The sequence below is a fragment of the Centroberyx gerrardi genome, chromosome 4 (assembly GCF_048128805.1).
Source record: "Centroberyx gerrardi isolate f3 chromosome 4, fCenGer3.hap1.cur.20231027, whole genome shotgun sequence".
Taxonomy (NCBI): Eukaryota; Metazoa; Chordata; class Actinopteri; order Beryciformes; family Berycidae; genus Centroberyx; species Centroberyx gerrardi.
The window spans coordinates 21,219,578-21,247,051 of record NC_136000.1 but is presented as its reverse complement, the minus strand read 5'-3'; the positions used below and the strand labels follow the sequence as shown (position 1 = coordinate 21,247,051).

At 45.9% G+C, this 27,474-nt stretch overlaps 1 protein-coding gene across 1 annotated transcript in view; it reads left to right on the top strand.

Annotated features, from left to right (window-relative positions):
• Window positions 1-1,232: 1,232 nt before the first annotated feature.
• b4galnt4a (beta-1,4-N-acetyl-galactosaminyl transferase 4a) overlaps window positions 1,233-27,474 on the top strand; it is a 127,782-nt gene continuing 101,540 nt past the window's right edge. Inside the window, exon 1 of the mRNA XM_071895134.2 lies at window positions 1,233-1,374. Coding sequence (XP_071751235.2) covers window positions 1,233-1,374 — 142 coding nt within the window. The remainder of the gene's footprint in view (window positions 1,375-27,474) is intronic.

Genomic DNA, 27,474 nt, shown 5'->3' with positions numbered 1-27,474 from the left:
CGGAGCAGCATAGGAGCACATGGACACCCGAGAGCCAGGACAGCCTTCCCTGGACCTCACATCGGACAGAAACATTTGAACAGGTTTTATCAAAACCTCCCTTTTTTTTACGCCCGTACCCACCATGGAGCATTCGCAGTTAGTGATTCACATCGGTTTAAAATGTACTCCTCTGGGGGCTTTAAACCAGCCCGAGTATGAGGATGACAGCTGATCGCCCCTCCTCTCCCGGGACTTAAATAAAAACGCGCTCCAACTAAATCCGTTACCGTCGATTGGACGCCAGTATCCCGGTTTCAGCTGTGTTTAACAATTGATGGAGCGCAGGGGCTGTGACATTTGGTTGATTGCCAATTGAACCTCCCCCGATCAGGTTGCCTTTATTGCCACTTCTTCTGCAGTGTCTCTCAAAGGTTTCACCGGCACTAGCCTGTGGTATTTTTTAATGGCAGGCCCTTCTGAAAATTCAGCTGTTCTCATTTGGAAAGATTAAGAAAATTAAGACCAAGAAATCTGTCATTTCTGCAGGATACATCTGTCTGTCTATTTTCCACTAGGACCGACGTTGCCATGACGCGCGAACGGATCCTCCAGTGTTGTGGCACAGGCTGTGGCTCTGTGGAGATGCTCGCTGCGATCGGGTCTCTACGTGGGAACTAAATTTCTCTCCTAGATCTTTGATACTTTGCGCTAAACCCTGGCAGGGGATGATCCTTGAGTAGCCGATAAAATAATCAGCGTCGCGGTGTCAGCAAAGGCTTGAGCTAGAGGGGATTTGTGTAGATTATCGCCGGACTGCTATTTTGTTCCCTCGGTCACACTCTTAACTGAACTTAACGGCATTTGATCTGCAGCCCTTTCCCTGCCCCGCCGGCTGGAGGCACAAGGAGGAAAGCCTGTTTACAAGCCGCACTATTCCCAGGGAAACAGAGAGCCGGGGCTGCAATGACTGCCACAGAGGTAGTTGGACCCACATCTGAGGATACGGCTAGTTTGGCACTGCTGTCAGACCATGGATCCAAAGGAACGGGGCGCGCTTTAACGCAGTAGTAACACTCCGCGTTTCCAAGCGAGCTGTAGGGTCGTCGGTCTGCCCGGGATGCCATCAGTCTGATTGGAGCGGCAGTCCGTTTCTACAGCCGAACCCCCCCCTACAACTACTCCCCGACTACTACTTTCCGGCCCCGGTTTTACTTTCTACGGTGTGGCTACCGGAGGATGTTGGAGCCAGGATGCTGCGCTTCCCCGTGAAGAAGATCCGGAAGCAGTTCAAGCTCCTGCTGCTGCTGGTGCTGCTCACCTCCGCCGTGTGGTTCACCTACCTGCACATCAACCAGGGCAAGACCATCAAGCTCCACTTCAACTACGGCAAAGGTAGGCCGTCCTGTGGGAATGCTGCTTTCAAATGAACTCACTGATGGTTGTCAAAAAGCTAGTATACAAATATCACAGCAATAGTCTCTATGGGATATTCTAGTGATACCACAGGAGATAAAAATACCGTAAAGTGGGATAAGGTCACTATAAACTCACCACTGAATACCATGGATGCACAACAACTCCCTATAGGAATATTCTAGGAATATTATTGTGATAACATAGGAGATAAAAAATGCCATCAAGCATAATAAGGCTGCTATAAACGCACCACTGACTATCACAGATACACTGTAAGTCCCTGTAGGAATATTATAGTGTTACCATAGGAGATAAAAAATGCCATAAAGCGTGATAAGGTCACTGTAAACCCACCACTGAATACACACTACAGATACACTAAGTCCCTATAGGAATATTACAGTACTACACATTGATGAGGTGGATTTATGAAAGGTGCATCCCCCATAACAACTGTCCCCACTGACTTTCACATAAATATATTTTTTTACCCCCGCATACCCTGGCTGGTTAGTGTGATGGGTATAGGTCCAGATCCACCATGAGATGAAGTAGCACAGAGAGGCAGCGCGTCTCATAAATTAACAATAGTTTCCTTCTCTAGGCTCAGTAAGGCGCCGCGTTCTCCAGCCGGGTCGACAGCCAGGAAGCCTACTGCACATTAATAATCAAAGGGTTATTCATGAAGGTGGCTTCAGAGGTCATGAGATGCCAGTCGTACGTGGAAAGTGTGCGTGTGACTGTGTGTGTGTGTGTGTGGGGTGGGGACACATCACCACCTGCTGCTGCTGCTGCTGCTGTGGTAAGCTTCATATTGGGAAGGCTTGATTGCGTTCGTCCCCGGCGTGCAGCAGGACCGGCCCGGGAACGACAGAGGCTGACGCAGGGAGTTACAGGAACGACAGCTTTGAATAGAAAACATTGATAACGCTATTGACTGATATTATGGTGCCATCACCTACTACAGCTTTAACATGGGCTGATGGTATACTGTGTCTTCTGCAGCTGTCTTTGTAAAGTGATACCTAACGATTAGGATGTCCTTGAAGTGTGTAGTACACCGCGCGTGCACACACACACACACATACACACATACACACACACACACACACACGCAGGGATCATTTCGTTCTCTCTGATCTCAGCCGTGGGGTTTTCCCAGCTCCAGACTAGATTTAGTTTGCTGATGATGAGAGTCCTGAACCAGACTGGCTTGTTGCCGTTGGTAACTACAGCTCAGTTATTAGTGTATGTTGGGATTCTTGAGAAAACCAGTTCACAGTTTAGACTAAATGATGGCGTGAGTCAATCTTGTCTCGTATTGTCACTCTTGCCACATGTTCAGGGAAGGCGATGTCTGTATGTTGAGATAACGTGAGGTTCACACACACACACACACACACACACACACACAGTTGGACTTGGAGAAGGACAGGCAGCGCTTCACTTCTCCATCTCCTTTCGTCTTCTTCTTCTCTCCACTGTTTGATTTGCTTTCGGTGCTCCTCCTGTATCGACTCCCCTGTTCCCGTCTGACCGTGCGTTATGGAGAAATGTTGCTTTCCATTCTCGAACACAATGCTCCTGGACAAGTAGAGTGACTGGATATCAGCGGCTCGCAGTGTGTTGTCTTTCAGGCTTAGTGATTGTGCTGTCAGCAATGCAGCGGCTGATTTTGTGTTCACTTGGCCAAGAGCAGAAGAATCCCTTTCATTCTCTGAAATCACAGAAGTCTCTCTTTCGCTGTGACTCCCTTCCTCATTTTAAGAATTCCACTAATAGTCTGTCTGTCTGACTCCGCTGCTTTCAAGCCGTTGTACTGTGCTGTGCTGTGCTGTGCTTTGCTGTGTGTCTAATTGACTGTCTTCCATTTAGCAGCCGTTTGAGCAGGTCAACTCACTTAACCTCTTATGAATAACATGTCCCCTCTCGCACCAAGGGTTTCTAAGTGAGATGTAGCCATTACTGAAAATGGGGCTCTATGAAGTGTGTAAATATTCATATCAGGCTGGCAGTATTCTCTCCACGCAAGAATCTTTATTGATTCCTGGTGCTGAGATTGGGCAGGTAGAAATAATGTAATTTCATTTTTGGCCCGGGTCTTCTCTCATTCTAATATGAAATGACAATTTGTCGAATTTTCATTCCGCTTGTCTCTATTTTGGGCTAAATTAGATTTATCCCGGCCACATCTTCCCTTCTTCCCCGAACAAGCTCCAGTGTAAGACAGCTTGCTGCGAGTGGTTCATCCACGAGATAATGTCCTATTGGCATATGACCAGCAGACGTATGAGCAATATAAACATCTTGGCACGAAGGGCCCTGTTGAGAATGCCTCTGTCTAATTGTGAATAATCGCTTGATATGCGTGGGGAAGACGGTTTACAGCAGATGACTTGATGCACAGTCTGTGTGTCTGTCAGTCTGTGTGGCAGTCTGCTCACCTCAGTCCGCTCGCCTGTCAGCTGACTGGGTCGACACAGCGAGGCGGCAGCAGTGGCCTGAAACTTAGAGAGGAGGCCTTCTCACCAGAAAGTCTCTCGTTCAACCCTGTGGACTGGCTGACGAAAATCTGGGTGTGGCAGTGAATGAGAAACACTCTGAACAGCCAGTGTCAGAGTGGCCTTGAGCAAAGCGCTCATGCTGCAGGTACTTCAGTGGAGTGGAGCTTCACAGTGCCCAACACTACAACACTGGCTTCACGTGGGAGTTGCTTTGTACCAATGTGTGTGCGTTGTAATCCTCCCTCCCCCTTTGTAAGTATTTTCACACACAACGTTGCTGCAGATGGGAACGTTTCCTTAGTCTGCTTGCCTGGTCGGTGACATTTATATGCTGGTGTTGAAAGGGCTTTGCTAGGTCTAGAAGAGCCGTGACATTCCTAACTCATCAGTCGATGTGATAATGACTACTGTAACTTAAGGAGGATTAGCATCAGTTTAAACGCTTACAGTAAAGTCGGTTAGAGAGGGTTAATTAACTCATCATTACTTACAAGGATGGGTAAAAAGTTATTCACAGCTGTGCTTGGTAATATAATACTATATATATAATAATATCACACTACGATTGTTTCAAATGTGTTTTATTGTGAAGCATTGTCAGGAATGACATTGCAGATGCTTCTTTTTGTATAAACAAACCAACAAACAGTACAAACCTCAGGCACCTAACATAGATTCATAACATAGACGGATACCCAGAGTACAACGTCACACTACGATTGGTGGTTGAAGAAATCAATCAAATAAAAAGCGTCTTCAGGTCATTAACCATTCAGAGCAGTAACGCAGCCACGGCTGTATTGAAATGGGCCATCGTTTTCAACTGAATTATTCAATCCACGTACGCCATGGAGCCGTACTATAGACTGATGAGACTGGGCAGTTCACTCACCTTTTAGCATTTTTATTCTTTATTTAGACGGAGAGTAGAGAGGGTAACAGATCGGGGAGAAAGCTGTCAGGATCCAGTCGAAGGCCAGTGAGGGCGCACATGTAGCTCCAGAGGCGAGGGACTGAAACACTTGACTCTCTCTGGGCGCAGACTGCAGAGTTTCTTCAGTCTCTAAAATGTGCACTTACTTCCCAGACTATAAAACATCTCTATGCTTTCCTCTGTGAAGAGGAAATTGTACGTGTGGAGAGGCTGCTTTTCCTCACTGACATCATCTTTGGGCACATACATACAAACATACATCACAGAACAATCTCTGTTTGCTTTGTGTGCACATGCCTATGTAAGCATACACTTTTGTATCATTTACACAGCCTGCGTGGCACTTGTCCATGAATGGGCCAGTCTAGGAAGTGTAATCACGGCACAATGAACAATTCAAACGGGGCCCCGCGCGTGGACTATTTCTTTATGGCATGTATTTTTATTTTCTGGAAAACCAAGGCGGCTCATGTAGCTTTGATGATGGGGAAAAAGCCAAAAAGGTGTAATTAAATAGTTTGCAGATTGCGCACTGGCCGGAGTGGCCTTATTTAATCAGAATTTCAATGAGGAAGTGTGTTGGCAGGCAGCACTGCGGTGCATATTAGATGAGAGCCACATTTATGCGGCCACCCAGTTGTACAACAGCCCCCCTGTTTCTCTGCATCAACAGGTCTACTGAGGAGGAGGAGGCTGGCTGCTGCATACAGGCCTCTATTGATTAACCATGCTTACACATGTGGAGGCACACACACACGCGCGCACACACACACACACACACACACACATATATACTGTACGTGTACGCACACATACACATAATATCATGCAGGATAAATAAGCCAGTATTTAGCTTGAGATCACTCCAAAGTGGTGAGGAGGAAGTCGGAGAGAGGAAGTCTCAGGAGCCTCGACAGATTGGCTGCTTGGTTGCCCAGGGAGACAACATATGGGAGCGGAACGCGTAGTGTCGGGTTGGTGGGATGTTCCGGAGCTCACTTTATGAAGCCCGATGCGTTCACAGTTCTGTGCATTGAATATCCTCTGAGAGACTAAAAATAACAAGGGAGATGTACAATATATGTTTGTGGATGCGGGGTCATTGTCTTATGGTAATACCTCTTGAGAGAAGGGTAAGAAGGCCTTAATGAAACACACATACACACACACACACGCACACGCGCACACACACACACACACACACACAACCACTCGGATATAGTTACAGTTCAGTATCAAGTTGGATTTGGTTTGTTGTTCTATCTCGGCAGCAACACCCTCAGGCTGGCTTGCTGTCATGGTAACCATGCCCTCCGATGTCACTTCTCCCTAATTTTAGCTCTCGTGGTTCTCACGGTCGGTCAGCTTTACCTCGGCCAGAACCACTCTGCTGGCAAAACGGTAACGGACACCACCTAGGTGTGTGTAAGAGCGCACACACACACACGCACACACGCGCACACACACACACACACCACACCTTTTCACATCGTTATTTATTCATGCAACGGTGAGTATCATCAATTACCTTTTTCAGATTTGTGAATAATTCAGCCACTCTGTGCTTTGCAGCACCTTTGATGAAACAGAACAGATGTTAATGGGGGAAAAAAGACAACAAAGACGGAAGAAAGAACCTACATACCCAGTAAGAAGCATTTTCCAAGACAGTCATGTTGTATATCTTCGGTGTGTTTCTGACAGGGTTGAATTCAGCCACTCTTACAGGAGCAGCGAGCCCAGCGTGGGTGCAATCTCCAGCGGCTAAGTGGTTTGGGCATGTTAAACCAGGGACACGCGTGAACCCAGCTGGGTGGTGCAGCTTTTAAAGATTGCCTCCATTTAGGAATGCTGTGCCTTATATATCACCCTGGGAGAGCTGTGTGAATTAGATGAAAATGGAAAGAAGCTTTTCATCACAGGGGAAAATCTGAAAGGCGTGAATTATGAAAGTGTACCTGCGCTAATGCTGTGATTTGTATTGTTTAGTGTTTTACTGTTCGGCCGGTCTAGTGTGGCTGGTATGTTTCTGATAAGTCATATTTCTAGTATAATTCCATTTCCAGATGGAAGTTATTGCTGCAGAAACCTCGACGTTTTCACTGCTGTGATCATAAAACGTCATACTGTAATCTTATAATCGGAGCATTTGTCTTTGCTGTGCTTTTATAAATGTTTTGATAATACAATACCAATATAGAGAAACTGCCTCTGATATGAAACAGTCATTTCATTTGAAGCAGTGTTCCGCGTCTTATTTCATTTAAGGAGCGATGCCATAAAAGCGTATACATGTGGCGGTCGGTCCATCGCAGGTCTGTGTCTGGGGAGCTGGGGTGGGGACTGTCGGAGGCTCAGCCATGAATTTGCCCACAGCTTATCTGACCAACCCAGTAAATCTCTCTCCCTGGTAATTCCACTGCTAGGATGAAGGATGTCCCCGTAAGAACTCACACAGCATCCTCAATGTGTCCTAGATGCCGGGGGGTGGTGGTAGAGACAAACAGCAGAATTGAGTTAAAAACAGTTCTTCCTCTATCTCTCCTTTTGTGCGTACACAGATGCACACCCACTCACATTTGGACGTACATACAATTGCATGTCATGTTGGCGTATTTGTTCATGTTCATGTACATGAATGCATTTGGGAACATGTGTAGTCTTTCTCATACTCACTTCTCTCTCTCTCTCTGTCTGTCTCTCTCACTCACTTAAGATGAGAAGCGCTCTCATCCTCCCTTTGGTAATTTAGCATTTTCTGCTTTCTTGCCGGTGGTCCAGCGAATGCACAGCGCTATTGGACAGAATTTATAACGGCTCTAAAATACCTCACCCCCCAGGACGTATTACATTCACACAGCCACAGTGCGTTCGCTTAGACTCCTCAGCACTGCGTGCAAGAATAACAGATTGGGATACTAGGGATAGAGGGATGAAGGGAGGCTCGGATGGAAGGGGAGAGGAAAGGTAGGGAAAACAGAACCCCGGAGTGTGTTAACCCCGGGGTTAATGAAATTTGTGTTGGCCTGCCTAACAAGCCACCATCAAGGTACCAGCTCTGCCCCATGCAAATGAGAGTGCTGGTCCACTGCCATGGCTTTGCCGCAGGAGATTTGTCCGTGTGTGTGTGAGACTGAGTGAGTGAAACAGAGAGATTTAGTGTAAAAGAGAGGTAAATGTGTACGCGTTTGTGTGTGTGTGTGTGGGAGCGTGTGGGCGTTTTGTCTCTGAGTGTGTGAGGGCATGTGTCTGCGAGTTGCGCGCCTCCCCAATCTCGCTGCCGTCTGCACTTTAGCCCCAGTGTTTAGCCGAGCAGAGGAGGAAGCGGCTGAATGATGGCACTGTCTGGCTGCTGGCACGCTCGCCAGGAATGGGGGTGAGGGGGAGGGGGAGGGGGAGGGGGGGGAGCGTGGCGGGGTTGGGGGGGGAGGGGAGGGAGGGAGGGAGGGAAGGGACGGGGCAGAAGAAGGACACCCTTCTCACTCAACAGGTGGGTCATGCAGCAGGATGCATCGGGGGGCAGATGTGGCCGGGACTAATAATGTACCCCGAACCCGAACCCTTGGCGGTGCACAATGTACCATCAATTTAGTTCTGTTTGTACACGGAGCAGCGGTTCACAGTCGGATGTGTACACGGCGGATACAGTTCACTCTGCGGAAATTCAGGTGGAGCCCGGCTTATGCAGCAGGGGTGTCTACTAATGCAGCAATCACACTGTTAACCAATGCCATCACGGCCTAATTAAGACCAATTTCCTCAGTAGAGACTCTCATAAAAGCCCACGCAGTTTGGACAGTTTACTGAGACGCTGCTGGGAGAGACGGAGGAGAGGAGCGTGAATCAGAAACAGAGTTGAAGAAAGAGCGAGTGAGTTGGTGAGATTTAACGGGAAACAGGCAGAGAGTGAGAGATAGAGAATTAGAAATAAAGACGCAGAGCAGGAGAGGCAGATGTCAGGTAGGAGTATCGACCGTAGGCGGTCAGGATCCTTGTCATGATAAGATTTGTCAGTTTCCCCGCGCTCTCGCCCGGCTCTGCTCTTTACTCCCCACCTCTGCAGGAGGATTTCCTTACACAGGGTTTCTATGCAGCGCTGGGCTGTATCGGCTCTGGTGTTGCCTTACCGTAAGTGATCCAGACCTTGCAGGATTTCAATCAATCATCAAAGAGTGTGTGTCTGAGCGCTCCCCGCTGCTCTGAATGAGCTTTCTGTAGTGGCGGTTAATGGAAAAGGTCACCTCTCCTCGAGAACCGTGCTGGCTTGCAGCAAAGCCAGAGAATGGATCAGAGGAGAGGGACAGATAAACTGGGAGACAGAAGAGCGGTGGTTTGCCGTGGGATGCCGGTTGCATTCTAATGGAGCTTTGCCGATGTTTTACAGCTCTGTGGAAATGTCATGGAAATGGATACACTAGATATGAGAGAGTAAATTGACCGTAACTTTGTATGCCCGTCCCTCCACGTAGCCACGGTCTTCACTCGCATTCCTTTCACCCCCGTTTTCTTTTGAATTTACTATCATGCACATTGTTACTATTCATCACAGTGTGATGAATATTTACACATTCATGGAACCAGTTCTGGAGGTGGGATATGAATTCATCTCCATTTATAAGAGCTTGCCAAGTAAAGTTGAGCAGAGAGAGAGAGAAAGTTTGACAGATTTTTCACAATGACATTTAAGGGCCTCTACCAACATGTCTGGGTGGCATTTAGACAAAAATAAACCTTACATCTGGCTATATCTAAGAGGATAAAGACACCAAGGATGTGATGGCGGTGATGATAAGGTTCCCCACTGTTCCACAGCAGGTCTGACAGGGTCCCCCGCAGACAGCGGGCCCATTGTGAAGCTGCAATAGTGTCTGCTCACTTTGTTTGGTTGAGCTGCATGGTGGATCCTCCCTTCTTGACTTCTTTTCTTCTTCCTTGTATCATCGCAGCGTATCTTTTTGTCTCCATCTCATATTCCATCTGTACTCGTCCCATCTCACCTATCATCCAAGTTCCCACTTACATCTGACTGTCTCCTCCTCCATCTTATCTTTCTGGTTGAAGTGTGGGAGGAACGGAGAAGGCGGGATCCATGGGAGAAAAAAGAGAGAGAGCGAGAGAGAGAGAGGGCGAGAGCTGCACTTTGTCGTTCTTTTGTTTCGTGTTTCAAAGGCCTGCTCCCCGGGTTGATTACCATGTGAGCTGGTTTGTGAAGGAGCGCGGCAACGCTCTCTAAGGGCTGTCAAACACTGTTCCCTTCTCGCTATTGTGGCCAGTCATGAGGAAAGATATTCGAGAGGAGAGGAAAGTTTTCACAGTTTACTTTGGGGCTGTGTATGTATGTTTGTGTGTGTGTGTGTGTGTGTGTGTGTGTGTATAGTTGTGCTCACTCGCTTCGAGAGGAGTCCGCCCAGTGTGCATTGAATTTTAACATCACTTGGCATTCCTATAATTGACTAGCTTGTTTTAGCGCTAACTGTGCCAAACTTCCATTCTTGTTTATGCGCCTCATCTGAGTTCCCATCACTCTAATACAGCTGATAGAAACTAATAGTTGTTGTCTTGAAAGTTCAGCTCTGACTTGAAAGTGAGGTTTGAGTTTTCTGTTGCTAAATTATTTTTTCCTAGTTTGTTTATTCTTCTTCTTTTACTGCCGACTATTATTTAACTTAAATATACACAATTTTTTCTTTTTTTTTTATTATTATTTTTTATTTACAGCAATGGCCCCGGGGAATAGTAGCAGGGAGAAGGAAAGTTACAATACACACTGTCACATATGGAAATACAGTCTCAAGTGAGCAGTTCAAAATGAGCAGCTGAAGGTTAGGTACTTAGCTCAAAGGTATTTCTCATTAACTTCCCACACCGAGATCCCAGCCGCTCAGGGATTTGAAATGGCGACTTCTTCTCTCACCTCCAGGCTCCACCTCTACCTATTATGTAGTTGTGTTTTGGCCTGTTCCTATCAGTGTCATTTCGTGTCTTTCCGCCAAAATCACCACCAAGAGAATCACGTATCCCTTTTTAAATGTCAACACCCAATCCCTCGGCTGCTGCTGCCTTTGTCACATGTAAATCTAAACCTGCCCAGTCGCCAAACATAAGGGAATAATGATGTCTGCTGCCAGGGCCACTGCTAGAAATTCTTCCCCTACTGACAAAATGGGCCACTGATCCCCCAAGCCCAACGCATCTAACTTAGTGCAGTATCATCTCTGAAAACCCCCCTCTAGCTTAAAGTCCTCCATCTTTCCCGCCTGTCTGCCTTGACATGTGCCTCAAGAAAACTTCTGCATTTCTCACTTATGAACTCACTACACAGTATTCGACTGTTTTTCACCACTTTATACATCAGCACCACACTACCATACCCCCCCTCCTCCTATTCCCTTCTTTGTAATCCTTCGCCTGCAGGCTGATCATACGCTCCCAACACTCCCCACCCCTGATCCCGCTCTCTGCTGTGGGAGAACTGGTGTGTTTCTGGATGCTGCTCAACCTGCAGCGTTGCTCTTGTTTGCGCGAAGGCTGCACTGACAACAACAATGGCAACAGTAGCAACTGGCTTCAGAGAGCGAGGGAAGGCGAAGACTGAGGGAGAGAGAGAGAGAGAAGGTGTGTGAACGACGAGAGAAGAGAGAAACCTTTGTTGCTGCTGCTGACCTCGTATGACAAAGGTGACAGCTGCACCAGAGGCTAATTATCTGGAAATACTGTAGATGCAAGTTTTTTTTTCAAAGAGGACAGAAGGGTGAGAAGATGTATGTGTGTGGGCGGGTCATGCTTGCTGCTGTTGCTGTCTCCAGTTTTACTTAGCGCTGTGGATTTACACCTCTGTCTGGGTCGCCTACGTGCTTCTTTACAAGATGGCAGACAGAGGACATTCTTAAAAGCAGGTCTGACAGACAGAGTATTGTACTTCTAATGTTACCGCACTTTCATCCGCCCCATTATCTTCCTCCTCTTCTCCTCCTCCTCGGTACAAAATGACACCTCCGTTCCACCATCTGTTTCTTTTTTTTTTTTTGCCTACAAATGAGATGCCGGGCAAATGCAAGCTTTTCACTCTGGCTGCATTTGACATGGAGATTCCCCTGCCTCAGCAAAGCGAGACGATGCAACTCTATTATCTCTCTGTCAAACACGCCGCCGCTGCCGGCCCTACCGGTGGAAATGAGGTGTTTTTACATGGCCGGGTAGGATAGGAGGACTGGCAATGAGCAGACGGTTATAATACATTGGTCTAGCACCGTGTCTGCCCGTGCCTCTTGTAGTGTTTCAGAATGGAGAGAAAACAGCCAAGGCCTTTTTCAGTGCTAGGGGATATTGCATTTAGAGAGATGTTGCCGAGTGAAACAGCAGAAATATTAACTTTAGAGCACACAAACAGATAGTGTGGCATCGTAGGTTCATTGTTTATATTTCACAGCCTCAACTGAGATAGATGGATGGATGGATGGATGGATGGATGGATAGATAGTCAACATTTATGCCAGAGGGAAATTCAATCGCCACAGCAACAACACATTTGATACACAATAAACAAATTCAAGAAGTTTATTGTAATGTGCATAAAAAAAATACAGTCCGTACATTTCAATGCAGTGAAAAGCGTGTGCCTTGCTTCTCTCCCCTTAAAAAATACTGCAAATACACATGAAAAATAAAGTGCTGGGTGCACTACACCTGCATTAGAAGAGACTATAAAAGCAACAATAAAACAATCATTGCATAAAAAGATATTAAAGGGCATTAACAAGACAATAAAAACAACAATAAAACAATAATTTAATAAAAAAAGACATTTAAGGGCATTAAAAAGACAATAAAAACAACATCAAACAGTTACCAGTTAGTATACAACATAATTACATATTGGTATAATGACATATTGCACATGAACAAACATTACACCGGTGATTTCACTGATTAGTGCACCTTCAACCAGAGAGGAGGAACTAATCAGTCAAATCAGCTGCTGTAGTGTTTGGTTGGAGCGAAAACCTGCAGACTTTCGACCCTCTGTGGCACTGAGACAAGACACTGAACCCCTAACTTCTCATCTATTGTAGGTCAATTTAGCTAAATGCCTGAAATAAAAATAGATGACACTGGCTGCTGTAATGGCTTTGTGCTCGTCCTTTTCACGGCAGAATGTATCTGTCTTCACTGCTGGATCTTCAGTCTTCATGGCGTTTCCCTGTATAATACCCGTGTGCTTGGCAGTAAACAGTCACTGACTACTTTCATCTCCCTCGCGCCACACTGTGGACTGCAGCGTTGCACATTAGCTTTCATTCCTCTTTTTGAAATGATCCACTTTGTGGCGAGAGCTGCGATCGGCGGGCCCCGCCGCAGCTATCTCCAACCACTCTGTTGCTTTCAATTAGACAGAATCAAGCTCAATCACTAGAGCTGCGCTGCGTGCCCATGTAACTCACTTATTTTCCGTGATTTGAAGTGCCAAATTAATTAGCCTTGAGATTAACTGTTAATTTTGCTCGCCAAGTAAATGTTGATTATTACAGCAGCTTGTCACAAACGCCCTTATCACAGTGTTCTTTGTTAAAAGTAATGCAGAATATTTGTTCCACAACCGATGTTAACACCTCTTCCACAACCAGTATCGGTGACGGCTGCATGGGATCACGTGAAAGTTGCATTTTTTATTAATTCTCCACATAGTGTGGAGCTCCCTATCATGTTTTAGTGTTTCTTTCCAGCCAAACATACCATTGTGGTTTTATATTGCTATGATTTTGCAGTTTGGCAGCTATCTTTTTAAGGTCTCAAGGTTAACGCTCTCAGGGTTCCTCGAATGCGTCGGCGAGTAAATGAAGAGGGGAAAACTATTTGCGTTCTATTTTCTGTTTACCACACAGTTTCCTACCTAGCCATTTAAAAAGCTGATGGAGGAAGTGATTGTGTGGTTTGGCCTGTCTGCAGACTGGGTCAGTGCAGCGTGATAAGACAGGCGAGAGCCTCTTTCTCTCTCTCCCTCTCTCTCTCTCTCTCTCTCTCTCTCTCTCTCTCTCTGTGCATCTCTTCGTCTTTCTCTTTCTCCCTCTCTTAGTCTCTTTTTCTCTTTCCTTGTCTCCCTCTCCGTCTTCCTCCTTCAGGAAAATTGCATGGGCACTGATTATATTTTGCCTTTGTTTTCGTCCCACACACTTGTAGCACGAAACACACACCTGCACACGCACACGCACACATACGCTGTGTGTGGAGGCATATAGAAGAGTAATTTGTTTTTCTTTGAGTGCCCTTAATGCTCGCTGGTGCTCTGAATAAAAAGCCATCCAATCATTTCAACAAACAAGTCCTCGCCGTTAAGCCGGAGTTCTCCCTGTAAAAGTGGAGTCGTCACAGACTGCAGTGGTTATTGCTTATTGTTCAGATCAGATTGAGGTGCACTCGCCTCGTGCGCAGGTCAAGGCCTCGCTCAGCTGGGTTAAGTTAATGGAAGCCGCTCCAATAGAAGAATTCTCCGGAACTGTGTTTACCTGGACGACCGGCGCAGCGGGGGCTGTCGGTGTCTCGCCCTTTCCGCTCAGATGGACCCTGTTTCCTTATGTCGATGCTTAGAGAGGTGTAATGCATTCTGTCAACATTACACTTACTTCTGTGAGAGCGAAGGGAAAGGAAAGGGATTTTTGTTCTTGTAAGTGATGCTTGTGTGTGTCCAGAAGAAAGGTATGAGTAGGTTTGACCAAGTGCTATGAACAGAAGAAAAAAGTCTGATCAAAATGTACTTTGTGGATTCAATAATTTAAAGCTGCTTTCCCATGTTGGGTCACATGTGTGCCCAATTAACCCGATGGATCCAACATGTTCGGATTGGGCTGGGACCAAAAGCTGATCATTAAATGTACATTTTTTGGCCAGATTCAGGCTCAAAAACAGATGAAAAATACCACTATAGCACAATTTCTTGTGAAAATTGGGTTCACAGAAAGTTATTGCACTTTGGTCTGGGTTTGGACTGAAATCTTTGGAGTTGGTCCACGTTTGAATTTTCATGCCTGTGTCAAGCTTGTGTCAAGCCTGTGTCAACACTTAATTTCTCAGCCCTGAAAGTCTGAGACAGCAGTGGATCCACACCGATACTTTACAATACTGATCTGTCTGGAGACCACCCTCGGCGTATTTATTCAGCGGTTTCTGATCGATAAGTCCACAGATTCAATACATCCACCTGCTTGGAAAGAAATGGATGTGGACTCCATCCTTTAAGGACGACTCTGACTTTTTGGGAGTTAGCAGCACAATCAACACCAGTGAAAACCAAGTGACATTGTTGTAAACTGCTTGCTTGACAGTGAATTATGATAAATGATGATTGGTGGATGTGTTCTAAAAAACTGGGACATTCAGGGATAGTTTTTATTTCTCTCAAGTCTTTATGCAGTGAGGTTAACACAGAAGTGTTTGTCTCTGTGTGTCTGTCTCTTTCTGTTTACCATACTGTTTCCTACCTGGCTGTTTAGAAGAGGAGTTTGTGGTTTGGCCTGTCGGCAGATGGTGTCATTCCATCATACCAATGTGCCAAGACAGGCAGCTTTCTCTCTCTCTCTCTCTCTCTCTCTCTCTCTCTCTCTCTCTCTCTCTCTCTCTCTCTCTCTCTCTCTCTCTCTCTCTCTCTCTCTCTACCCCCTGTGTCTGATGTGTCTGTAGAATGTAACACCTGGGTCCTGCTGCAGGCCACTGTCTCCCTGGTTTGGATTTCATCCCTGCTGGTACTCACATACACACACACACACACACACACACACACACACACACACACACACACACACACACACACACACAGCCCCACTCCCTTCCCTCCCTCTCATTCAAGCACTCTCTGCTCATTCATATGCTAGTGGGGATCCCTATTTTGCTGCCTACATCTATTCCTTCCGGGCGGTGTGGGAGTCCGCACCTGCACCTGTGGGTGACGCGCACACGCGCACGCCCCCACACACCCACACACCCGCGCATGCACACAATTTGCTTGCACAACTCCTATTTAAGCTGTAGGGAACCTGACTCTGCAAGCGCTCAAATTTGCCTCCTGGCTTCCAGCTGCGAGGAAAATAGGTGGAGGAGCAGAGGAGAAGACATGAAAAATAGAGGAAATGGAGTGTCATCAGACTCCAGTTGCCACAAAAGAGGTGGATTCATTTTAAATGGCTGTGTGGAGTATGCATACCCGTTAAGACGCGTCACACAGGGGTTTTGTTGCATTTCACAGAACACAGACTTGTTTCTCTGCCATAGAATAGAGCTTTTTCTATTAGTGTTAATGTTGTCAGACACCAGTAGTGGGATGCGTGAACATCAGTGCAGAAAACCTGAAATTCCTGTTGAAAGCTGAAGAAAAGAGGTGTTGGATACAGATTTGCTGTCAGAAGGAATCAGATGGAATGCAATATAGATGAGGTGTATGCGTGTGTTTGTATAGTTGAGTGGGTTTGTGTGTGTGTGTGTGTGTGTTCTCAGGCCATTATATAAATGACAGTGGAACTACCTGAAGCCTGTATCAGCTTTCCACCGCTACATTTTCCTGTCAGCAAGCTGACTCACAGAGCTACATGTGAGTCAGCTGAGTTTGACACCATATCCCTATGGACAGACAGACACACACACACACACACACACACACACACACACACACACACACACACACACACACACACACACACACACACACACAAAGGAATGCATATGTGCATGTACTTAAGCGCACACACTCACACACAGCAGTAGCAGCCCACTCCCCCCTCTCAGAATATGTGTGAATGGAGCGGACATTAGTTTAAAAGTCAGACTAAAAATGGCTATCATCCCTCAGCTCCCCGTCCACCATCCCAGAAACACTGTGTGGTTGTTTGTACTTGACTGAGCATCTCTGGGAGTCTGGCCCCACAACCCCGTCCTGTTAGCTCAGAGGAGCCTGCCGCCCTCAGCAACTTCAGCGCTTTATTCAGGTCAGGGCAGAACACAACCTCTCCCCGCTGAGATTTAAATGTCCTATCCATAATCCAAATGTTAAACAAAGGGTAGCAAAATCAAATCAATTCACATAAGTCATCCCGAAGGACAACCGCTGGGTGACAAATGGGAGTTTTTCATGTATTTTGGAGCTATTTTGAAGTTGAACGCTAATGTTTGGTTACCTTTTTTTGACTTTGTAAGATTAAGTAAGGAACTAAAAGCCTAATATTCAAAATAAAACTCTTAAATAATCAGTGTGAATTCAGATTTTTAGTTCATTTGCACATAAAGAAGAAGCCAAATAAATAATAATCAAGCAACAGCATTGTGTGTGAGACCTACATGGCACCTACGCCCGCTCTCAGCACATTTCACCCCACCCCTCTATGCAGTTATCCTTCACACCTGCCTTATCAGCTGCGATTCTACCTTGTTAACACAGCATTAGGTGTTTAAGGATGTACGTCTCATCTAGCAAAACTAGCGCACCATTGCTAATGATGTTTTTCCTCGGCCAGCCCAGTCCTAGAGAGGGTATAACAGGAAGGCAGATGCTCCCTGCTGCTCTCTGCTTGGAGAAAGATGTTTCACAGCCAGGGAGCTATAAGTGTGAGCTGGAATACAGAGCAGGCAGTTAGTCAGTGGGGTGAAACGTTCACTTAGTTCAACTTGTTAACTTGTGAACTTCACTTGAAAAATCCACCTTCTGATAACCCTTACACTGTTAGATGTCATCAATTTGTGATGTCCAGTACATTTCAGGAGTTCCTTTCACCTATATATACATGTAGGTGAAAAGAGCAATAGTGATAGCATAAGGTGAGAGAGAGTAGAGTCTCTTCTGCCGTTTTCTCTCCACATTTTGATTGGCTGGATTGGCTTCCCATCACTAGCACTTTGAAAGGGGTAGACTACATCACCACATGCGCCAGATTTTTTTTTCCACAGCAGGTTTCAACTCCAAATAGAAGATGGAAATTTCAACAGAAGTTGTGCTACAGGAATTATTAAAAAGTGTGTGTTAGCATTGTCTGCTATGGGAAAAGTCTTACTCTGGAGTCTGGAGTCTGGATTTTGATTTGTCAACCTATTTTTTTCTGTTTTCTCTGCCCCCTTTTGTTTGAAATGAGTACAGAAGTTCATCAGGGTCTTCAGGCCTGCGTTAGACACCCTGGGGAGGGGGAGTAGAGCAGGTCAGCACCAGGGACAGCGCTACAGAGCAAAACTAGGTCCAGTTGAGAAAAAGTGAGTGGAGAGAGAACAATGCCATGGTGTGACACGCCTAGTTGCCCAAATTACAAAAAAGATGTTGAAGAGGGCGTTATATTTCACATGCTACAGACAACAGTTCCACAAAGATGTAAGCTGTGGTTGCACTACATTATGGACTATTGAGGCGACTGTCTGTGGGGAAATTGGTGTCTTTGCCTCTTCTACGATGGATTTCTCCCTGTGTGATTGTTGAATGTCGGCGCAAAATGGTGAGTCTGGAAAGAAGCCCTTGCTCTTTGATTCTGAGGGACTGACACCAAATGCTGATGTTTACTGTGGATGTTTTATATAGAAATCAAAATCAATTAATCACCATTGTAGCTACACCAGAAACACATTGACATGACGTCATGATGTCTACATTTGGCCTGTTACCTGCAGGAATAAGAAAAATACACCACCAAACAACAAAATTGGCCCAGAAATGGAAGGTACATCGGTGTTAAATGTGTTTGACAGGCACTTTTTCCCCCCTTTAACCACAATACATCAAGACCCACACAATAATAATTTATATGTATTTCTTTTTTATTAGAGAGCCTAGTAGTAGAGACTGACATGCAGTTGGGTGTCAAGACACACAAGCACGCCAAAACATACCAAAGCACTGCCGCTTGTGATCAGCTACTTTTCTGAACTTGCTTCCTCCCCTCTCTTTCCACCCTCGCCCTCTAGCTCTTTCTGTTTTTTTTCCTCTGCTGTTCCCTCTCTCTCTCTCTCTTAGCGTTCCCTGCGGTGTTTCCTCTTTAAATGTCTCTGATTCACTAATTGAGATAGTTGGGCTGATTGGAGTGTCAGAGGGCTCCAGGGGCAAGACAGACGCATTTAGCCCATGGTGCTGTGCAGATGCTGAACGGGTGCACACACACACACACACACATACACACACACACACACACACACACACACACACACACACGCAATCAGGCAGTAACTAAAATTTCTCTTATGGCCATCTGGGAGAAAAGAAGTCAGGACGTGTTCTAGCCCACCCAAGATAGAACGTAATAAGACTGCTGTGTGTGTGTGTGTGTGTGTGTGTGTGTGTGTGTGTGTGTGTGCAGGTATGTGTGTCCTTGTGTCTGTGTTTAAAAAAAAAAAGTGTTTCTTAATGACTAATTTCTTGCATGCTTATCTACACGCTTCCTGTGTCTTCTTGTTTCTCAGCTACACATCAAAGGCAAAGACAACATCAGTGACAACAACAATGCAAACAACCAAATAAAGAGGGGAATTCTCTCATTGTGCTCCCCCACTGCTTTTTACTGTGGATTAACCAGTGCAGCTGTTTGTGTGCATACAAGACAGTGCACCCAGTCACTGCACACTGCTGTTGTTTTGAACACATGCTTGACAAATGTTCATGACGAAAAACTTTTTTTCAAAGGTGCGTGGGCTGTCCGGCCGCCTCCAGTATGCAATCAGTTTTTCAGATAGTTGGACTGCTGTGAATAATATTTTATTATACAGTGGAAAAAGAGGGAGAAAGGTGACATGAGATGGATTCGAACCTACGCAGTACATTGACCGCGCCCCCTCCCTATGAATGTAATTATGAATAATATGCTACCCTTCGTTCAATCATTTCTATTAAGGCCTTATTTTTAAAAAAAGAATTTCCTTGGCAACTGTTGCTAAGCACCTCTTCTTTGGTTTTGGTAAGTCTCTCTCTCTTCACCACCCCACAAAGTGTGTGTTATTACATTTCACCAGCATGTCAATTCACTAGCTGTCCCATTTCATTTTTCCCAAATAATATATTCTCCCCTCCCAGTACTCTCCGGAGCGTCTGACAGACAATGTGAGGCTCAGTGAATTCCCAAACTCATAATCCAATTTCATAATTCACAATTCCCCTTTCCTGCCCGCTTGCCAAGCAGAGAGGAGCAGAAGCACAGCGGGATATGTGCACTGACGTGTGCACCGTCAGCAAGTGTGAGCGCAGGAGTTAGTATATATACGGTGAATGTAGAGTACATTGACTGCAGTCGCGGCTGCCTTACTTACAGCCTGAACCGCTGTTTCTCTCCGGGTGAATTTGCTCTTGCAGTTTGCAGGTCCTTCATCTGCACTTTGGAGTGTCTGTTCTGAAGTGACAGGTTCAAGGTCTTCAAACGTCTGGATGCAAAAGGGCTTTTCAACCAGTGTCAATTATAAAGACAGTCTTGTAAGCTCTTTATATAGTGTTTGCACCAAATTTTAATTGACACGAGCGTTTTGTTTACACTCTTAGTGCCATTTAATTATTTCTGAAAGTCAGCATGATGCTTATTGGAATTCGGATTCCCAGAACCCATTTGTTTGTGAGCGACTTTTCTTTATAATGGGTTTTCTCTCTCACTCTCTCGCTTTCTCCCTCTGTGTGTGGTGTGTGTGCGCGTGTATGTATGTGTGTGCGAGCATGTGTGTTCGAAAGCACCGGGGATCACCCCAACCCGCCCGGTCCCAGCTAAAGCCCCTACGTGGCCGTGGCTCGTTCCTTGGCTCTGAACTCGAATGCCTTGGCATCCATTCATGGGTACACAAGCGTGATATTGAATCTCACAAAGAGAGAGGGCTCTGATTTCCCTGCAGGGTTTGCCCTCTGCGGCCCCTCCCCCTCGCCGCCCCCCCCCCCCCCACATTGGGTGGCACAAAGACACAGCGTGGCCAGAGGAAGGAAAGGGCTCGCATAAACACAGATGATGTAACCGAGCACCATGGGTGCTGCGGTGAGACGGTGTCGCCGCTCTCATAGCTATTCCATTACGCACGCATCCTTTCTCGCTGAAACTGAGATTTTTAGCCCAGATATGATTTTGGTAAAAGGCATAATAATGCCATCAGCTAGAATAATGGAAAAATAATAAAAGGGACATTTAAAGAGATGTTGTAAAATCTAAAAGTGAATACATTCAGGAATATTGTTAAGCTCACTGCACATACATGCTGTAGTTGGTTCTCTGTCTGGATAAAGGAGGTTGATGATCATGCCGGATTATGGGCAAACGCTGACCAGTCAATATTTCTGCCATGAGCACTGTCCCAGTATGGGTTTATTAGCATGGCGGCTTATTGACTGGCACACAGCGAGGGGGGATCCGGGGTGACAAATTGACCTGCTGATGTTTAATCTGGTGCATGATGTAGGTTAATGACGCGGGAGGAACAAAGACTGTGACATCAATAGCGCAGCATTTTAATAATATGATACTTGATTCATCCTCGTAGGGACATTTTCTTTTCGCTTGAGTACAGAGGCAGCTACAGATCTACAGCCCCGGAGCATAGAGAATAAAAACCCGGCTCTCATGCATGCAAGGCTCAAGCATCTCCAGTGTATAGAGACAGTGCATAAAATAGGCCACGCCCATCGTGGGGGAAACCGCTGCACCGCTTTCCATTCACCTTGTGTGACTGAATGTACATCGTTGTCATTATTCCCCAAATTAAACATGCCTAAAAGCTGTTGTGTGGTGGGCTGCACAGCCAACAAACTTAAAAACTGTGAATTACAGTTTTTTGTGCTCCCGAGTAAAATAAGGGAGCCGCTGAGAAGAAAAATGGGGAGTGGTACATGGTAGAAGAGGGGGGGAAACTTTGGGACCCTGAGACTAAGTACACTTATAATGTGGCCAGCATTTTGTCACTGGTCAGTAACTTACCAGTAATTATCTAGTTATATTCTTGTAAGATAACCTGAATGTTAAAATGTGTTTAAAAGCTACCATGTTGTCCTAACATTAGGTTGCTACTAAGCTAACATTACTGAGCCAATTCCTCTCTATAAAACAGATGAGTTGTGTTCATGTGTGGGTCTCAGGATAGTTTGCTCTGTATTGACTGCCAGTCCAGGGTGCAAAAGTAATGAGAAATCTCACTGACTTGTTAGCTAACATAAGATAGTTAACAACAATCCACTTTAATAACCAATGTCACGTCAGCGTCGCTCAAACTTATAGTCTGAAAAGCATAGCTGTATTTCCAATTTTAAAATATGAAGTGAAATCATTCAAAGTCAACTTATTATCTTACCTGGTGATTAAATTAAGTAGTGGTAAATGTCAAAGTATTTCACTTCAGGCCACTGTGTGGGATCATTTATCCAGCTTTATTGAAAAAGGACATTGATGGAGGCCAATTAAGTTCATTTTTTCAGTGTACCTTCTCCTCTCTGTTGGAGGCAGTGTGCTGATGTAGGTTAGAGTTTATTTGTTTCATTCTTTGTGCATAACGCGAATACAAATGTAGCCAGTGCAGAAGTCCCAACTTTTTATGCGCCCGCTGCACCGCTGGACCACCCTCAAGAAGTAAACCTGTGCTAACGCAGGAGAGATGCAGGGTGAGGTGAATTCTATACCCGTGTAGCCATTTCACTTCCTTGCAAACCGCATCAGATAAATGCTGCTCGGTGCGATGCTGCTGCTGCTGCTGGCTGGGTTGTCATGTTGATTAGTAACCCCCATCATGAGAGGAAGGAGCTATCTGTCCTTGTGTCACACTCTACGTGCCGCCGTTTCTTTCGTGCCAATGGGGAATCAATGGAGACTTGTTTCTGCATGTGGCACTTTTTTTTCTTTTTCTCCTTTTTTTTTTTTTTTTTTTGCGGAGGTGGTGTGCAAATCGATGGCTTTGAACTCAGACGAGCAGCAATTCAAATGGGACCCGGGCGTTTAATGAAATTCTGCCCACCAGAGACACAGTCGGCCAATTCGCCGGATACAGAAAAATGTGTGATCTTTAGAAGTAGATCTTTTTAGATGGGTGTTTTTTTTTTGAAAACGTACCCATCAATTTCACCATAAGTGCACTTACTTAGAATGCTGGGATTCATCGTGACATTACGGTATATGCGAGTTGAACCGGTGCCCGTGCGGCGTCCCCCTACAGATCTGTAGGTGAGCGGTCCATGCCAAACCAATTACTTAACCCCAGACCCAGGGAGGAAGAGAGGCAGGGAATCAGAGAGGCTCAGGACTTGGTGGCTGTCTCTAATCTTGAAGCGGAGCAGTGAAGCAGCGGTCTGGCTCTAATGTGGGAACTGGAGACGCCCTTGACTCTCGGACGCAGCTCAGGGAGATGGCTGCAGAGACAGGACTTGCTCTTTGATGACACCGCTAAACTGCTGGGACCAAAACGGAGGCACACACACACACATGCACACACACATGTACACACACACACAAAGGCACACTGATGATATGATTACCAAGTTGCAGGGTCCTAAGTCTAGACTTTAGGCCTCGGGGGGCCTGATTCTGTCTCTTTCTCTCCGTTCTTTCATTTTCATCACATATGCCCTTTCACAAACCTATTGTCATGAGGGTTGATAGCAGCTCTTTGTGCATTACTGAGAGTTACAGAGAGATGCCCCAGAGCCGTCTTTTCTTATTCACCCTGCCCAAACCAAGCTTTTTAAGTGTTCATACGAAGGACCAGAAACATACCACACTGTCGCAGTACTACTTACCTATTCTTATCGTTGTTTAATGGCCCAAACCAGATTCGGGGTGCAGTGCCTCCTTTTGGCACCCAGATCAGGATTGTTTAATCTTTGGTTTGAAGATTCTCAAATTTATTGACAGAGCTTATGAGTCAAGCATTGATCCTGTGACAGCCAAACATGAGTTTGAGAAGTGTTTTCTGAGCTGAAAATGGTTTGTTTGTATTCATAGATTGCAAAATTATTATTCTCCTTCAGCAAGTATACTACGTGCGTACATCCATAATTGCTAAACTCAAAAAAGTTGATTGGTTGATTCAATCTAAAAAGATGAAGAAAATTCCTGAAATATGAAAAATGTCCCTATTTGTGTGTGTGTGTGTGTGATGAGTGATGATAGCAAAAGATCAGAGAAGTAAACATTGTGTAATTTGTGTCTCTGTATGAAAAAGAGTGTTTTTAGGCCAGCGTATCTGAAGGCTGGAAGATAATGAAATAAGACTTGAACACAACCGACGTCTCCTCTTACACACAACCGGGGGCTTTCTCATGTCGCACTTAAGCCCACACACACACACACGCCACGCTGACCCGTGCACACTTCCACATCAGTTTATGGAGATTGCCTGTGCTTTTCATGGCTGCACAATGGGTTTGAGTGGCATCGTGAGAGTTAGAGCGGGATTAGTCCTAACCTCCGAGGGCTCTCTCCAAAGCCCCCTTTGTGTGTGTGTGAATAGAAACATGGTGCCCAGAGATTCTCTGTCTTGCCTGCCAGCCAGCCTCGTCCTACATGTCGTCTTTGTCCCCGCTCCTTTAAAATAAGCTTGTGTACACGTGTGTTTGCATTCTTGTGTGATACTTATGGTTTCTGCCCTCCCTCTTGTTCATCCTCATGTAGACCTGTCTAGTTGAAGTCGCTCTTTAGACAGTGATTGCATTGAGGTCTTCCCATTGCCTGTGGACAAAGAGCTCTTATCTGTCTTGTCTGTCTCTCCCTCTCTAATTGTGTGTTTGTGTGCAACGTGAATAGCGAGCCGAGCCGACGTCTCTCTGCGCTCTCTGAAATTACACAGAAGACAAATGTTTCTTCCTCTATCTCCTTCTGTATGTTTGACAAAAGAGACAATTTATTTGATCAAGGATTTGTTTGCCTTTCCTCTTCCTTTTGCCTCTCTAATCAACCGGTCCGATTGGACGTCTCCGCCAGGAAGCCGCCAGCATCCGGCCAGTTGTTTGTCTTTTCAGCTGGCTGAGAAAACACAGAGGGAATCAACAAATCATGGCAATCATGGCCTCAATGTAATAGGCTGCCTCAGCGCTCGCGTCTCTCAGCCAGTAATCATCTCGTAGAGCTCTCTGATAATAACAGTGCATTTCTTCTCTCTGATTGTCTAAGGGCATCTCAGTCAGATGTCTTCTTTTTTTTCCCTCCTTGTCCGTACAGTGAAGGAACAATGGGAGAGAGGGAGCCGCAGCAGAGGGTCAGTCGTGCATGAACAGAAAATTACCGGGAGAAATCACTTTCCCTTTGCGTTTGATTTTAGATTTAGCAATTACCTCTTGCCCTCTATTTATCTCCGTCATGCTGTGGATTCTAAATGGAGGCACAGGTGGACTGTGTGAGTCAGTTTGTTTGTGTGTGTGTGTCTCTGCGAGTGTGTGTGTGTGTGTGTGTGTGTGTGTGTGTGATCAGCAACTCTCTCCATCTTCTGAGGAGTTGACCTGGTTTCTCGTGTCAAACGCCAGTTTGGTCAGGGGTGGTGAGTAGGTGCTCAATTCATCCTGTGCAGCAAACAGTAGACAGTATCGGTCCACCATTAGGCCATGTGATGGATGCTTCACTGAGTGCTAACAGATGGGTGGAGGCTGCTGAGGATGGATATGCGGGTTGTTTGTAGGCATGCAGTCTAGATATATTGCAGGGATTACTTCATCCACAGCATCCGATTTTATAACAAAATGTGTTACACATTTTATTTTTCACAGTTATTTGCAGTGAGTGCACCGGTAGATTAAGCTCATATTCCTAGCTTGCCAACCTTAGAAGCAACCGATACGGATGGGGTATGGACGGCTAGAGTCCTCTCATATGTAAACATATTAGAAACCGAGACACATTATCATAAGATGTATATTCAAGTAGAATGTTCGGGTGACTCAGATGTTTCTCTAGTCTGTTTGTGTGTGTTTGTGTTTGCATGCTTGTTTTACTCTGTCCTACTGTATCATTGATGTGTGTTTGCACGCCTAGAGCGAGGCCCCTGCAGTGTGTGCATGTGTGTATGATATCCTCCTCTGTTGTTTGCCCCTGTTTGCATGGATGAATACAAATTGGGACTGAGTTCCTTATGGCTAGAGATGCTGTAGTGAGTAAGTTTACCCCCCTCTCTGCTTTTTTGTGACCTCTTGGCCCAGACAACGCTGTGCTCCTGGCTGATTTGGGGTGTTTCCCATGACCTGTGACACGGCTCAAAGTTGTATGCCGTTGATTTGGTGTTATGAGCAATACTGCCCCTCCTCATGTTTTCTCATGACCCTCAATATAGGCCAAAGCATGCGATGCTGCTGGCTTGGTGTTCTGAGTAATAAGCATCCCGTGCATTTGTGCTGCTCTGTATGCGTCATTACTCCTCGATTTTTCCCCTGACCCTCAGTTCAGCCTTAAGTAGTATTGCCGGAGTTGGTGTTGTAACCATTATCATCTGTGCCTCTCTGTCTCTCTCTGACCCCTATGTGATCTCTTGATGAGCAATCTCTCTCCTCGCAGTACATTCTGTCCCCTCTGGCCTGCTTTCTCCATTGAACCCCCTCTCCTTTTTACAATCAAGCTCTCTCCACACCTCCTTTATCAGCCGCACGCCAACTTTCCTCCTCCTGCGTCTCTTTCACATCTCTCGCCGAGCATCCTTTTACCTGCATCCTCCTTCTCTGCTTTCTCTATCAATCCCTCCATCTTTTCCTTCACTTCTCTATCCGCCACTCCTTCCTCTCTCTCTCTCTCTCTCACTCTTCCCTTTCCCTTTTCACCGCACCCACACATACTCATCCCTCTTTTCCCTGCTCTTCCCCCAATCTCAGGCTCACACCTGTGCGCCTCTTTACACGGACTGGACCGGGCTTATCTCTGTCCTTGCGAACATTCATTCGCCGTCCCTGTCCTCCCTCTCCTCCACACCGTCCGGTCCTCCTTTTCACCCCTCTTCTACCCTCCTCCTCACCTCTCCACGCTCTCCTCCTTTCTCCCCTTCTTTCCAATTTCCTCTGCTCAAATGAGCTGTTGTGTACAGAGGAGAGTGTGTACATTCCTTATCGCCAGCTCCTGTCTGGGTATTAGGTGGGGGAAATGGGCCTGTAATGAAACAGAGAGTACTGCTGTGCAAACGCAGACCCGCCAGGTTTGTAGGTGTGTGCGTGTGTGTGTGCGTGCCTGCGTGTGTGTGTGTGTGCATGGAAGTGTACATTCCCGCGTGTGGCTGATTAAGGTCACCCTCTTTCCCATCTCATTACTTTTGCCACTGTCCTCTCCTCTCCCCTCTCTCTTCCTGCCTCTCTCCTTCAGCCTCTTCCTCCTTCTTCTGTCTCTTACCATTTATCTCCGCTCATGCCTCCCACTGTCTGTCTCTCTCTCTCTCTCTCTCTCTCATGATTACTGTGCCGCCACCTCAAGCTCTCCGTCTGTCCTCTGCGCCCCACTGTCCCTCCTCTGGAACAGTGGTTCGCAAACATTTTGACCCCTTAAAATGAAGCGGTGTCTATTTGCGACCCCCATCACAGGCTGCATATGCAGAGCGGCGGAGTTCACCCAAAAAAACCCGATTTTCCCTTTTCAGGTCGTTTCATTTGATTATCAGAGGAGGCATAGAGGCTGAAAGCTATTCGGTATTTCACAAGAAAAAAGCAAAAGTTAGAGAAAAATCTGAAAAATTACACATAATACATTTGTATAGTAGAAATATGTTTTT